This window comes from Cibotium barometz, chromosome 36 (assembly GCF_041138505.1).
Source record: "Cibotium barometz isolate CiBa-2024 chromosome 36, ASM4113850v1, whole genome shotgun sequence".
NCBI lineage: Eukaryota > Viridiplantae > Streptophyta > Polypodiopsida > Cyatheales > Cibotiaceae > Cibotium > Cibotium barometz.
The window spans coordinates 30675121-30691797 of NC_141081.1; the positions used below are offsets into that span (position 1 = coordinate 30675121).

The following is a 16677-nucleotide window of genomic DNA, read 5'->3' on the forward strand; positions in this document are numbered from 1 at the left end:
ACAAATGACTGATGAGAATGTCCTAGGTGCAAATTAGTTAAGTTTCTTTGCATTCACTAAATTAAGTACATTGAAAAAGAAGTTAGCAAATTGACCTACACTAGACCTCTCAAGAAATAATTAATAGCTACCACATAGGTAAGAAAGTGCCAAGGTATCCCAAACAACCACCTTTAGCCAACAATGCCTAATGAGACTAGTACTAAATGATACTATTAGCTCAAAGGAATACATGCACCACAAAGCTTAGATTGCCAAAGAAAAGCACCTGTTAAGAGAAGATCAACAAATCTTAAACTTGTGTTAATAGAGAGGAAGAAACTTAGATCAACAAATCTTAAACTTGTGTTAATAGAGAGGAAGAAACTTTAAACTAAATGAGACTAGTACTAAATGATACTATCAGCTCAAAGGAATACATGCACCACAAAGCTTAGATTGCCAAAGAAAAGCACCTGTTAAGAGAAGATCAACAAATCTTAAACTTGTGTTAATAGAGAGGAAGAAACTTAGATCAACAAATCTTAAACTTGTGTTAATAGAGAGGAAGAAACTTTGACGTACCTTTTGTTATAGATAATGAAATAATGAGAGTTATTTCAACAAATGACTAAAACACCACCTCTCCAAATCATGATTATACGCATGGGATTTAGATCCAGTGGAGATGATGATGATAACTCAAATTTTCATGGCACGACTAAGAGGCAAGTACAAAAATAGCCTCATCCATATACAAGCCTTGTGTACACTTAAAATGTACTCCTTCTTGCGCTCCTTCTTGCGCTCGCCTTCACCTCCTCCACCTTGGCGTTGTCGGGGAGGCGGAACCGTCGAAGGAAGCTGCCCTGCGCCCGCTCTACGCGGTGCCACCTGTCCGAGGAGGCCGTCTCCTCCTTCTTGCGCTCGCCGCTGATCTGCAGCACGCGCCCGTCTTCCACCTGCACCTTCACGTCCTCCTTGGCCAGACCTGCAGAGCACACACACGGGGGCACACTACTTTGCTCATGCGAATATTCGAGCAGTCAATTCCGATAAAAGCGACGGAGGAGGAAGGGGGAAAGGGGCGGGGGGGCGATATCCTTACCAGGCAGGTTGGCCTTGAAGATGTGGGAATCCGAGGTCTCCTTCCAGTCCACCTGCGTATTAGCCACCGCAGCCACGTCCCGGGCGAAGCTGGGGTGCTCCGGGAAGCTGGCGCGCAGAGAGGAAGAGAAAGACGGGAAGGCGAGCGAATCGAAGAGCAGGGAGTCGAAGGGATCTTCGCCTGATCTGCTGCGGCCGAACAAAGAGAGGGCCATTTCTTCCTTCTACTGTACTGGTTGTACTGTACTGCTGTACTTGTACTGGTTGTACTGTACTGCTGTACTGGTAACTGCAGAGGAAGGCAGGAGAGAGAGAGAGAGAGAGAGAGAGAGAGAGAGAGAGAGAGAGAGAGAGAGAGTGTATATATATTATGTAGCCGCTGTGAGGGGGGCGCGCGAATTGAGATGCGATGAGATGAGGAGAGTCGCTCTGTGGAGGTTTATTATAAACGTAGTAGTAGCGGAGGAGGGCCTTCTTGGAGCTACTACCTGCTTCCCGAACATTCCTTTCCGAGGGTTCTAGAAGCCTCTACGTCCTACCTCTAATTTTCGCAAAAGTGCTCCAAAAAAAACTAGGGTTTAGTGTAATCCAACTTCAGATTTTTGAAAATTACATTTTGAAATTTGAGTTGAAGGTAGGCAAATTTTTAAGGGTTGTAGTAGTAAAACCTTTTAATTTCCAAAATTTTCTCTTGCCCCAACTTGATGAGCAGGTCACTTTTATTCTCATTTTTTCTTGTCAACATTATGGTCTCAAATGAGTATATAATATTACATCCATAAATATTATTAAAAAACGTACAGTGGTGTGTCATCTTGGGCTTGGCGAGGCACATGGAATAAACAACCCTTTGAGATGTACTTGAGGTTTGATATAAGTTTGGCCCCACGTATGCCAACCACAATCCTCGGGGGCTTTGGTTAGCATGCATCATAAATGTAAAAAAGAGGGAGGATGTACATGAAATGAGACTTTTTGACAAAATCACAGGATATGACCCTACTAAACATTTCCACGGTGACATGAGAAAATAATTCTACGAATTATCTTAGAGGGCCCTTTTGAATGTTCTTGTGGACTAGACTCTCTCACAACTCATAATGGAAGTAGAGGCCTGATGCTACAAGGAAATCTTGGGAGACTTTGTCCCTTACTTGGGAGCAAAAGGAAACTCTTACATGGTATTTGTACTCCACCCTTTACTACTCTAATGCCTCAAGAGCAATGCAAGTGGCCTCCACATTAGACATAACCTCACCTCTCTTCAGTGCCTTTAAGAGTAGTCTCGATCTAGGCATTGTGTTGGCATAAAGATATAAAACTCTTAAAAGGCCCCTTTTCACTCTCAGGAAGCTGACCGGAGAAAGAGACCAATCTCTTGATGGGCTTGATTGAGAGCAACTTGGATTGTCCTTTTTGTGAAGAACGAGAAGGATGCTAAGATGTCCTAAATCTTCTACGTAATACATGGGACTTGTAGGAGGTAATCTAGGATATTTGTCGATCATCTTACTACGAAGGGTCAGCTGGATTGAGATGTGTCTCTGCTGCCTAAGCCAAGAGGACAGCTCCCACAAAGACCCTAACCATGCCATCCCTCTTATAGGTCCACTTGTCCACATAGAGAGAACCACTCTAGTCTAGAGAAGATGCGGCTAAGATGATCTTGCTCTCCTAAGGGTTAGCTGGATTGAGATGTGTCTATGCCTAATCCAAGAGGATAGCTCCCACAAAGATGCTAATCATGCCATCCCTATTATAGCTCCACTCGTCCACATAGAGAGAACCACTCTAGTCTAGAGAAGATGAGGCTAAGATCAAAGAAAGAGAAAATAAAGCCATGGAAAAGGCGACCTCTAATAAGCTCCTCCAAGACATGCACTCAGGGATGAAAAGATTGGAGGAGGAGAGGAAGCTTGAGCTCTCTCTCCTCCAAGACATGCACTCAGGGATGAAAAGATTAGAGAAGGAGAGAGAGCTTGAGCTCTTGCAAGCGCACACATGCTCACACAACAATGGATGGAAGGCTGAAATCTTCTTCTTCTTCTTGTTTTCAAAAGAGTTCTATAACAGATAAGTGAAGACCAACATAAGTACTAGAGTACTATATACAAGCGGTCCATAATGTGAACATGCTAAATAGGTGAGCTCGCAGGATAAGTATGCTATAACTCGATTGGACTACGTAGGTGTAGTCCAACTCTATTAGAATCATTGTCAAAGATCTCATCATCTCATCTCAACTACCAAATGTGCTAGTAGTATAAACGTGAAATGGTCTACTAGGTACAACATGAGTGACAGCCCGTGTTGAGCTTGACATCTCAACACTCCCCTCAAGATGTTGAAGATCCATCGTATCAGGGTGAAAGCATGATAGGGTGTACATAATATTGACCAAAATAGTACAAAAGTTCAAGAGTACTAATATCCTATGTGAGAATATTTCTTTAAGAATTTTCTTTCATAAAACATCAACGTAGCCAAACCTAAAAAGTACTCTAGTTTGATATGTAGAAAAAGCAAAGTACTCACAAGTACCAAAATAGTACCAATTTTTTCTTTAGGGAGACCATATTAGGGAGTTTTGAAAAATCCCAATTCCCATTTTGCAAGATCAAAAAATGGGGAGCTCCGTGAACCCTTCTAAGATTTTCTCAAAACCCCCTCATATGACATCTCGGGGGGGTCACTCGTATAAATATGTAAGTATCACGTGGGTTCAACAGAAGGACATTTTAAATATTTAAAACTTACAGAAATATATTTACAGAGGGGATTTATTTATTGTATTTTAAAAAAATTTACAGATTCGAATAAGAAAGGATACATTATATTCACTAAAAAATTCACAAATAAGGAACTTTTTAAATAGGCCTTGGACGCACGTGATATAGAGGATTTACATATAGTGACCCCCCCGAGTATGACATATCATTGGAAAGCTTTTGAGTGAAGAGTAGGTTCTAAATCCACATTCTCCAACAACTTTTGAATTGATGTGCTCAAGATACACCAAAATGTAGGGATTAAAAATAAAATTCCCAAAGTACTTTTTTAGACGCCCTTTCATACTTTCACCCATCAGCTAATAAATGCTCTAGTAATTGTGTGTGTGGAGCAGTCACGTAGGCACGTCATGAGTGTCAACTTGTGTTGATCTTGATATCCCAAAACTCCCCCTGGAGCTAAACTACACATTAGGAGAAATTCGAGCTCGAAATGGGCCCTTTTAGAGCCCATTAAAATAATTTAAGGCTAGCTAATGAGAGTGTTAATAGTCTCATAAACTTCATTCAGCTATGTTTTCTAATCATGATCTTTCTTCGTGATTCTATTTTGTTTGTTATGTTTGTTAAGCTTCCTAACCATGATGTCATTTGTGAAAAATTACATGATTATTTGTCAACTTAACTACAAGGAAAATGGAGTGCAAGATTCAATCTAGCTTCTAGTCAATGGCTTCTATTCATTTACATCGCTTCATCATATGCTTCATAATATCACCATAGTGATATCTTTATAACCTTAGAAAACATTTTGTTCTAAGGTCCATGCTCCCCCTCTCCTTAGAATGTACCCATCACTCTATTTTAAACAAATTTGGCTACCTAGATGCTCACGATTGGTAGGTTAGACACACAATGTTCCTCATGATATAATGAACTTTCTCCCTTGAGGTTAAGCAAAATCTCAAGATATAAGGAGTTTGAAGAGACCTACAAGAAATGCTCATGGTGTATTGGTGGAAATAAAAGGCTTTTCTCTTGATATTGACACCAATCCCAAGAGCTAGTTTCATAATGATATCAAGAAAAGGTTGAAGATCAAGTGAGTTTATTCCTAAGCAATCTGCTTGTATAACATATTTGATTTACTGATGCGATTGAGAGATGTTATATCAAGAATGACTTTATATTTAGAATATCTAAATGAAAAATGACATTTTATTAGGCGCTTTTATTTTATGGCTTCTTAATTTGTGACTGTGCCATAGGATACTCATTACTATTTGGATAGGTCCAAAAACAAGTAAATGACTCCACACACAACTCTACAAATAGCCTAGAGGGGTGATTTATTTACATGTACACGTTCTTAACATCAAATAAATCCATCAATGACAAAATTTATTCCTTAGCTTGCCTTAGTTTGTGTCATGGGGATTTTTTCAAAGGGCAACATTGACCATATTGGCAAGAGCTAGGTTGTCCTCCATCGCCATGCTAGATAGGCTCTAAGCTCAATGCTCTATTAATAAGAGGCAATAAATTACTCTCCAAGGATGGAATTTGACCTAAATGTAATGCTAGAAGGGTGAAAGCAAGGGTTGGTGGTACAAAAAAAGGGCCAATTTTTTTTCCACCTTTTTGGTACTTTGGGGGGGGAATTTGAGGGTAAAAGGTTTGTGTTTAGGAACTATTTTTAAGATCTTTGAGAATCTTTTGTGCAGTACCACCCCGTGAGTGTAGTGGTGTCATGAGTGGTGGTAGTGGTTTCAATTTTTTATTGTTTTTGCTCATTTGTGTTTGAACTAAGCGGGCATCGTCCGGTTGCCTTCCTCTGGCCATCTCTCTCTCTCTCTCTCTCTCTCTCTCTCTCTCTCTCTCTCTCTCTCTCTCCCCGCATTCGATTGTAGCAGAGCTGCTCTGCTCTAGAGCTCGCATTGATCAGTCGCCTAGCCACGAGGACCCCAAAGGCCAAGGGAGCTGCTACATGCAGAGCGTCACCTTCAACATGCAAACCGAAAACGAAGGCAAAGGAGGGCATGGTGCCTCCTGGCAGTAGCAACAAGAAGGGTGCTTCCACTACACCCCCCCAACAAACAAAGCCAGAGCACATGGCCAGTCCCAACACAAGGGCAAGTGCAAAACAGTGCAAGGTTGACTCCGAACGGACCTCACTCCTCTTCGACGACGATGAATCAAAATCTACCAGCAAGTCAAGACGTGGTATGCTATTCATTGGCATATGCATGTGCTAAGTAAATGGTGCATGTTCACTCCCTGCACTGACATTTGAAGTTAAATGATTAGTACTATATATGGTAGCGTCACCTTCAACATGCAAACCGAAAGCGAAGGCAAAGGAGGGAATGGTGCCTCTTGCAGCAGCAACAAGAAGGGTGCTTCCACCACACCCCCCCAACAAACAAAGCCGGAGCACATAGCCAGTCCCAACACAAGGGCAAGTGCAAAACAGTGCAAGGTCGACTCCGAACGGACCTCACTCCTCTTCGACGATGATGAATCAAAATCTACCAGCAAGTCAAGGCGTGGTACGCTATTCATTGGCATATCCATGTGCTAAGTAAATGGTGCATGTTCACTCCCTGCATTGACATTTGAAGTTAAATGAACAGTACTATATTTGGTACTTTGCAGTAGCAAATTTGGTACTCTTTGAGTACCACAATTTGGTACTCTTTGAGTACCACAATTGGTACTGTAGGGCATCACCTCACATTAGACACAATGTTGGGCACCACATTTAATCTGTAGGAGTCAGCAATTCTCTGATTGGCATATGCATGTGCTAAGTAAATGGTGCATGTTCACTCCCTACATTGACATTTCCAGTTAAATGAACAGTACTATATTTGGTACTTTGCAGTAGCAAATTTGGTACTCTTTGAGTACCACAATTGGTTCTGTAGGGCATCACCTCACATTAGACACAATGTCGGGCACCACATTTAATCTATAGGAGTCAGCAATTCTCTGATTTGTTTTCAACACATTTTAGGTAAGAAAAAAATGGAGGAGTACCCTCAACAAACCAAGTTCTGTTACACAGCACAGGACCTGCATGAAGAGTACGATCTCAGTCTTGAGGGCAAACTCTTCAAGGACTTGACTGATGAGGACATGCCACCCGAGCAATGGTTAACTGTATTCAAGTTCAAGTCCCAAAAGAACAGCAAGATCTATTTAAACCATTTGCAGCCACAACTAGTGGAAGACTGCAAACTTCTATTCTCCAAAGTTTATCAGGGGACCCCTTCATGTGGTGAATTGACCAACAAATTTGCTACGTGCTATGCTTTTGAGAAATGCCATGCAGCGAAAAAAAGACCCAGCAGGGCATAAAGTAGCATGGGCCCGGTTTGGGGAAGGAGTGTTGTAGATGATATCATCTAGGAGTGGTGGGCTTGAGCATAAAATTGAGGCATGGAGGAGGCAAAATGCTTCCTCCCATGGCAGTGTCCTGCATTCAGATAAGAAGGCCCGGATGACTCAAAGTGGTAGTAATATCTGCACAGAACCAGAGAACGCTGGCAGAGGGGCAATTGCTGACTACCTACCTGATTTAGAGGCATTGCTGCAAAGACTGGCACACCCAGTGTCACATCCAGGATGGTCAAACCTCAGAAGCCTGAAGGCCTCTATTCAAGCAAACAAGGACCAGCTACTGGTATATGAAGGTAGAAAGGACGTGGCGAAGAGTTTGATGGAAGACATCAATACCCTGGGAAGCACGCATTGTTCAGCTTCAACAACAAATCCCTGTTCTAGATGAAGAGATCAGAGAGGTGGAGGCTGAGCTGGGAGCAAGTCGGTGCTTGTTACGACAACACGGGGTGAAAATATCCAAAAGCTCCAAGCGGAGGTTGAACAGCAGGAGGTATTGTATTTCTGGCCTATTGCATTGTGTTTGACTGTTGATAGTGTTTAATTTACACATGGTTTGGCGATTTGGCATGTTTCACTTCTTGATTGGTTTATCTGCTGACATTTTTGGTGGTTTTGAAACTTCTTGAACTATTTTGGTACTTTCTTTACTTGTTTTGGTATTTTTTATAACACTTGGTGTTGTGCTTGTTCCTTTCTTGGTACTTAATGGTGCTTCTTTATTTCATTTGGTACTCTATTGAGCTGTTTTTGTGCTGTTTTGGTACTTTCAGGTTACTAAGTTTAGTCTAATAGGGCACCTTTGGTTGTCTTGGATAATTGGTTGCACCCATGACTGGTACTTTTGGTGCTTTGCTGTTCATTTGAAACTCTTTTGACCTATTATGATACTGCTTTGGTACTTTCTAGCTACAAGTTTTAAAGTCTTTAAGGTATTGCAGGTACATCTTGGGTTCAATGTTGGCACTAACTTTGGTACTTTTTGTGCTTCTTTGCTTCATGTGGTACTCTTTTGAAGTGTTTTGGTACTGAAGTAAGTTGAGCTTTTATTTGGTCTTATATGGTAGTGCTAAATATGTCTTGGGTGCTATCTAGGTATTATCTTTGGTATTTTTTGTTTTCTTTGATTCGTTTGGTACTTTTTGCACTATTTTGGTACTAGTTTGGAATTTCACTGTGACAAGTTTTTGGGTCTTTTGGGTATTTTTGGGAGTCTTGTGTGTTTTTGGTACTTAATTGTACCAAATTATTGCTGTTTACAACTGTTTTGGCATAATTTACATGTTTTGGTATTGTTTAGTTACCTTTTGGTACTATTTTGATTTGGTACTATTTTGATATGTTTTGGGGTTGTTGCAAGATCAGGGTATCCAGTTTTATCCAGTTTATGCTGGACTGGGACACATAGCTTGGAGAGCAAATTTTGGGGGCAAGGTACTTAAAATTAGATCAAGCAAATAATAGAAAATATGCTTGCCCTTAAATTAACCTAATATAACTTAAATTAATATAAATTAGTCTAATTAATCAAAATTAATCAAAAACATGATGAAATGATAAACAAATGATTTTTCCATACTTAGAGTGATCCAATTTATTTTTCCATAGATGCACCATTACAAGTACACTAGTCCCTGTAGGTTTTAGATGATTCACATCAAAAATGTAATTTTACTAATTATATTATTAATATTTGCAGGCTTTCTGATAATCTGGAAGACTTTTGAAAAAGAGATCAATAAAAATCCAACCATTGGATTTGCAATTTTTACTAACCACCACATTCTACTAATGTCTCAGTATCTACCCACTCTTTTGATCTACAAGATTGAGGACTTTAAGTGGTAGCTATTGTGGGTACAAAAAGAGGCGTATATTATAACACTTTAGAGACCTTGAAATATTTAAAGAAAATAGATAAATATCTTAAAATATTCTCAAAAAATCAAGTTAAGTTCCATATTATATGAAGATCTAAAGTACAAAGTGGGAATCTCATATGAGTTTATATGTAAAAGATATTAGCATTTTATAGAATCAGTTCAAATTTGGGACAGGGTGTATACATTGACTTTGTACCTAAGAAAATGAGGACTTTTGACTATCTAATGCTTTATCAAATTATGCAACTATATTTCCAACTTTGAATATGATGTTCTAACAAAAGAACTTGAAACGAAATTCCTTCATTTACTAGGAGAGATTAGCCACTAAAGGTAAACAAATGCCTGTTTTTTTACTGTTTATAGGGTGCCTGAGTGGACAAAACTGGGCACCCTGATCTTGCAACCACCCTTTGGTATTGTTTAGTTACCTTTTGGTACTATTTTGATACTGATTTGTTAACCTTTTGGTACTGTTTTGGTTTGTCATTGGTTTGTCTTGGTACTGTTTTGTTACCTATTTTGGTACTATTTTGCTACTATTTGGTTTTGTTTTGGTACTGTTTTGTTTCCTATTTGTTGGTGCTATTTTGCTACTATTTTGCTACTATTTTGGTACTGATTTGCTACCTTTTTAGCAATGTCTGTAACCTATTTGGTACTATTTTAGTACTATTTGGTACTATTCTGCTACTATTTGATATTATTTTGGTACTGCTTTGCTACATTTTTGGTATTGTTTTGGTAGTTTTGGTACTTCGTGTACTAATTTTGTGTTGTTTAAAACTATTTTGGTACAATCCAACCTTTTTTAGTACTGTTTTGGTAGTTTTTGGTACTTCATGTACCAATTTAGTGTTGTTTAAAACTATTTTGGTACAATCCGACCCTTTTTAGTACTGTTTTTATTCTGCTTGGGTTTGGCTTGGGAGTTGTTGTTTGGGACATCATAGCATAGCGGAGGCTACACTCCAACCCACACACTTGTCAATCCGTGAATGCAACCCGGTTAGCGCATAGAGGCTATCCCGAATGGGAGAAGAAGAGTTAACCACACACTAATGACTTCTAGTCCTACTCAATCCTTCTCAACACTCAAGTAATCAATCTTACATAATCAAAGCATCAAGATTAGGCTACACTTAAGCACACAAATGCAACTTATGCAAGGAACCTAATATGCAAAGAGCTATCATACAAGCCTCAACTACACATTATTTCAAGCACAAGCTTCATTACAAGCACTCTACAACTCACAAATCAAAACATCATTAAGAAATCTAGATTAGCAAGTATGTAGACCAAAACCTCATATCATTGAAAATGTAAAGAATAGGGAGTACAAGATTGAAGCATGAATGGAGATGGAGAGCCTTGGGAGAGCACTTGAGAAGGAGCTATGGAGCAAGCTCTCTCTATGAGCCTATCAACCAAATGACCAAAGAGTCCCCTAGCTCTCAAATGGGCCACCTTTTATACAAAAATTCTAGAACTCCCAAAAGTTCCCATGTGGGATTATTGTCAAGCCCTCTCCCACATTCATCTACAACTTTGAACTCTTTTCAAGAGCCCTAAGTGTCTTTTTTGTTTCATGACGAATGAAGATCAATACAGTTGTTGAAACTTCATTGTACCCATTTAGTGCTGTTTAGAACTATTATGGTACAGTTTACCTGTTTTGGTACCTATTCTGGTTCAGTTTTTGTACTGCTTGTGTACTTCCTTGCTAATTGTTTGTTTTGGTGGATAAGTGGATAAAGTACGTCTGTTTTGCAGATGGAGTATGTGAAGCTCCACAATGAATGCTTGGAGACCCAAGACCATCAAGAATTTGTACATAAGTTGTGTGCTGATGTGAAGAGGGGGATGAAATATACATTGACTCCAAGGCCTCATGTTGTGGACCCTGCCAACACAATTCATGTGTTTGGTACTTGTGTTGCCTATGGGGAGGCTTTGGAGGCTTCTTACGTGGTTGGTACCTTCATGCTTCCCTGCACGCATCAGTACCATCCATTGTGTTTTGCAGCTGTGTTGAGAACAAGAGATATGTGCGTGAAGGCACGTTGTAACACCACAATCCCTTCGGAGGAGGCAAAGGCCTGGGTGTCACAGGGAGGTCATTATTGAAGAGTAAGTGGGGTGTTTGTGTTGGACATTGTATGTTTATATTGTTTGAACTGATGATCTAATCTTGTCTTTCATCTTTGTGCATATGTAGGTAGAGAATCTTTCGGTGCAGACACCCATGACAACACCCCAATGGATAGGAAGGATCTCCTTGGTCACAGTAAGTCAGATGCCACTTACATGTTTAAAGAAGATCCTTACAAGTCAGTGCAGAAAATACTGCAAGACCTTGATGCCAACACAAGGGAAGGGAAAGGGGCTGAGCCTGCTGTAGACTCAAGCATGGGGGAAGATCGACTAAAAGCGAAAGTGCAGGAGAGAGACAAAGACAAAAAGGGACCGGAGGAGAAAGAATAGGGGGGAAGTGATCTGATTGAGGAGGTTGCTGAGCAAGAGACCGACCAAGGCGAGAAGAACAATGAAGAGATGCCGGTTGTTGAGGAAAAAACAGTTGAAGTTCTCTCAGAGGCAGAGGTTTTGGCTACGGCATCAACATCTGCAAAGGACAAGGCAGGTAGAAAGAGGAGGAAGAACGGAAAGAGGGCAGCAGAAGCTACCCAAAGTGCACAGGAGGCTGCAGGTGCAGAGGAGCCCAAAGACACTGAGGAGGCTAAAAGCAATGAGGAGGCCAGAGCGGCGGGGGAAGCTACTGAAAGTGCTGAGGAGGCTAAAGGTGCAGAGGGGGCTGAAGGTGTGGAGGAGGCTAAAAGCGCGAAGGAGGCCAAAGAGGCGGGGGAAGCTACTGAAAGTGCAGAGCAGGTTAAAGGTGCAGAGGAGGCTGAAGGTGTAGAGTTGCCTAAAGGCACGGAGGATACAAAAGGTGTGGGGAAGGACAGAGCTGCAGAGGATACACCTGATGCAACGCCCTTAGAAACAGGTGATAGCAATGATTCAGCCACCCTCTTCGAGCTCTTCGCTATGAAATGTAGAAAGCGCCCCGTTGGTCGTGGTCTCAAGCCGCAAGCCTGCAAAAATTAGCTGATGTTACAGCATTTTGTACTTGCTTCTGGACTAATTTGAAATACCAGCCCATTTTTCTTTTGTCGATGCGTTTTGTGTCATGCCGCTCTACCCTTGAAAGGTGTCAATGTGTTTGTAAACTGTCATGTCCTACTGTCATTGTTTTGTAACCTTTTATTGGTGCGCAATGTCTAACTTTGCTTTTGCGAAAAGGATGTGTTCTTCTACTCATATAGTTTAGTGGTACTACAACAGGGGACCATTGGCTAGATGAACAACCACCGGATACATCAATGCCGATACATGTAATGGCAAGCAATAGGCGCCTTGTTGTTTTGGATGTCAATGGAGTGCTACTGAAGGATTATGTTGAAGCACCCAAGAATTTGTGGCAGCTCCAATTCCAAGATGGAATTAGGCCCCGAGGTGTGCAAGTGTCTCAATACAAATATTGTGTCGTCAGACCTGATGCGGAGGACTTCATCATCAACTTGAGGAAGCGATGCGACGTGATGCTCTGGTCATGTAGCCAAAGGAAGAACTTGATGGCCATAATGAATGCTTGCTTCCCTCGGTTGATGAAGATGAAAGGCCTCTTTTTAGGTATTTATCCCTAAACTTTCACAACTGGTTTTATTGATTTTGATACTGTTTGGCTAGCTTTGCTACTGTTGTGTACACAATCTGGTACTATTTGGTAGTTTGGAACTTTTGGCACTGCTAACACAACTTGGTACTTTTTGGAACTTTGGTACTCTTGTGCTATGCTGCTTTGGACTATGTTTGTTCATGTGTACACAATTTGGCACTGTTTTGTACATAATTTGGTACTCTTTGGTTATCTTTGGTATTTTGGTACTCTGATGCTATGGTAGTTTGAAACTGTGTTTTTTACTTTGTACACAATTTGGTACTGTTTGGTGCTTTGATACTATGGTACTTGGTTCTGTGCTTGGTAACATTTGTGTACACAATTTTATAATGTTTGGTACTTTGGTTATTTGGTACTTTGGTACTGTGTTGTACCAAGTTTGGTACCTTTTCACTGTTATGTACTGTTTGTTAGCTTTGGTACTCTTATTTGTGCTGCTATTCTAATTGCTTTACCTGTTATACAGATATTTTTGACCAGTCTCATTGTGAGAGGTGGGCTACCAAACTCAGAGATGTGCCAGTCCTTGCGAAGGAGTTCGATAACAAGCCTATTTTTCTGAAGCTCCTAAGAAAAGTGTGGCGCAAGTATCCACAATTCAATGAAATGAACACCCTCCTTGTGGATGACACGAGATACAAGTCCTTGAAGAATGATTATGACTCGTGCTGCTGCATTCGATCATATGAGCCTAAGTATTATGACCCTGACAAGCCGAAGTATCTTATGGATGTCATTTTCTCGTGGATCTCCAGGTGGATAGCTAATAAGTTCCCCACTGCTTACAGCCACCGAAATCCCTTGTTTGATGTTGAGGATGACATTTCCTTGTTCGTTGTCAACTACTTTGTATCTATGGAGGGGTATTCGTACCGCTTTGACCCCCCTGATGTGTAAAAGATTTTGTATGCTTGTACATTGCCTTTGGCATTTAATGATAATTATCTTTTTGTACATGTACTTTTTTTGGCTACTGCTTTTGTACTTTTCTGTTACTACTTGGTGACAAGCGTGACTTTGGAGTTAGTGACAAGTGGGAGTTGCCAGGTGAGTAGTCCCTATTCATGGCTGGATGAGAGGAAGGCAGAGGATGACAGAAAGCAAGGGAGAGAGATGATGAGAGCATGGGAGGGGAGGATGAGTGAGAGAAAGTGGATAGTTATTGCATAGTACCAGAAAGGCTACTTATTACCACCGTATTGTTGGGCTTTATAACTCCGGCTGCAAAAAAACTGTACACAAACTATTAGCACAGTACTTACCATATTTTGGTTCTACAAATTTGCTGGCATATTACCACCAAAGACTGGTACTGTATAAGACAACAGTAACTGAATGATTGTACATGTAGCAGATAGTACCAAATTTTGGTACTGCAGTACTATAGAGTATCAAATTTGGTGCCACAACAGTCAGGTGAAAACAAAAAGGAACAGTACCAAAATTTGGTACTGCAAAAACACAGCAGAGCTAAAAACAATAAAGCACAGTACCAAATTGATAACACAGCAATAGCATTAGACAGTACTGATCACAAGTAAGATTCTAATCAAGAGAATTAGATAGTACTGATCAAGCAAGATTCTATTCAAGAGAATTACAACTGTTGCCAGTGGTTAGAATTGTAGTTGGGGTAAACACTGTATGGCTCCCGTCCTGGTCACTTTTGTCTTCATATGGCATACTGTTGTAGATATTTTCATATATCTCTGAGGATAGCTTAAAGTGGTGATAGAGGCCAGGGATAGCCTCCATGGGGAACCGTATGGCTCTAACAAGATGCGAGTAGATCATCACCGGTGGTGTCTGATCTAATAGGGTATAGGTATCAACTTTGCCCTCAACCTGGGCATAGTACAAGCCCTCAACTAGCAATCCACCTCTTACGATCTTGTTATGCCAAAGGTCCTTGAGTACTCTTGGTGCTACATAACTGGTTTTTGTGCACTTAAGAAGGTAGAAGTCCTCCTTCTCGTCGGCTGCGTTCACTGCAAAGTTATCCCCAATGGACAATAATTGGTTCAACACCTCAGGGTTCCCTTCATACATAAGCATGCTTAAATCCTCACTCACATGGGAGGAAAAAAAATCATTGTAGTTCTCCTCATCATCGTCGTCCTCATCACTATTTGTAGGTTGTACTGACTCTGTCAATGGCTCGATCACAGAAGCATGACAGCATACGAAAATGCACATCACATGGATTGTGCGTTGAGCAGCCGTCAACACAATGGAATGAGCGAGGGCCTACAATTGGTTTACAGTCCCACAATGAAGAACGCAGCACATCATTCGGTGAAACCAACCAGAATACCCTCCTTGTGCTGGCACTTCCACCTTCCGTTGTCGGCTGAAACCTCGCGTTCAAAAAATTGACCACATCAGCCACACACTTCATGGGCCAACCATCGCGTTTTAGCTCTTCGTGCGTCAGGGTTCTCTTGATAATAGCACCTGCACCATCATGCTCTCCTTTTCCATGCCCTGAAGCAAAGAAGTTATGCATTAAGCAATCCTCTCAACTGATTATACCTGTCTACGAAATAGTGTGGTCTTCGTGCCTTGAACTGTGAAGCGGCACCATCTGACCATACCCAATGATAACGCAAACGGTGTCCTTGCTGTTTCATCAAGTTGTCATGTAGCATAAAACAATGCTGAACAAAGAGCGTGTCATGGAGCTTATCATCTGATATGTAAAAATGCACAGTCTTCTCAATAGCTCCTACTGAATTTTTGATATAAGAGATGTGTACCAGTATTGTTACCTGTGTTGACCACCAATGCATGGACTGGATCTCATTTTGCACTTTAAAGCTGTAATTCTCTGCAAAATCAACAACAGATACCACATCTCTGGGAAACTTAAGCAAGCAGTCTTTGAATTGTTGGGCCTGCCACCTAAACATAAAGTTGTGCTTAACGAAGCTTTTCAGATGATCTGAAAAGAGATGAATGAAAGTTGCACTTTTCATCCTTTCCACGACCAAGTCCTTTTGCTTCTTCTCTTTTCCATCACGATTAACCTGTCCAGTGCCCACATCTTGGAATATCTTAACAGTCACCTCCTTGCTATCTGTTGCAATCTCAGCTGGGCAGAATGACAACTTTCGTACACCGCATTTGGGGCACTCTCCAAGCAAGCATCTCTTTGCATGATATTCACGATCCTTAGAGCGAGGGCACAATATAAAATCCAGCAAGTTACTTATGTGTTGAAAAGCAGCCTGGTTTGCAGAACATTGGCCTGCCTCACTATGTGTACCACAAATGGAGCATGTACATGGATGTTCTTTGCCATGATGCCCAAACTTGTTCTGGCGCATTTGATTGAAAGCATCCTTGAAGTATACCATCTGGATATGGTAAATACAACAGCAAGTATAGCGCTCTTTCAATCTTCGGACAAAAAATGGCTTGAGTGTCTCAAAGGACCTAAGTGACAACTTCACCGCAGGATACATGCTCTTGAATCTTTTGTGGAGCTCCACCTTTAAACGAAAAATGATCCACATTAGAGCTCAGAATACTATCAAACAAGAGTAAAGCACCAAAGCTGTTTACAGTACAAAATTTGGTACTGTAAACCACCAACTCATTCTAAAGTACCAAATTTGGCATTGTAGTGCCAGATATCAGACTATAGTGCCAAATTTGATGCAGAAAAGCACCATATTAGGCTCTATTTATTACCAGGCAGACCATAGTACCCAATTGGATACTTTTCTACATTAAGCATGGTACCAAATTGGATCATAGTAACAAATTGGGTGCTTTTGTGAATACAAAAAAGCACCAAATTTGGTTCTATGTACCAAGCTGGAACCATAGTACC

The 16677-nt window shown here is 40.8% G+C and overlaps 1 protein-coding gene across 1 annotated transcript; it reads right to left on the reverse strand.

Annotated features, from left to right (window-relative positions):
- Positions 1–220: 220 nt before the first annotated feature.
- On the reverse strand, positions 221–1382 carry LOC147617780 (18.1 kDa class I heat shock protein-like). Its single transcript, XM_086775506.1, has 4 exons — positions 1088–1382; positions 792–970; positions 420–455; positions 221–268 (listed from the first exon to the last, which is right to left on the reverse strand). Exons 1-4 carry the CDS (start codon positions 1299–1301, stop codon positions 221–223), a joined length of 477 nt encoding a protein of 158 aa, XP_086631632.1. The 5' UTR covers positions 1302–1382.
- Between the last annotated feature and the right edge of the window lie 15295 nt (positions 1383–16677).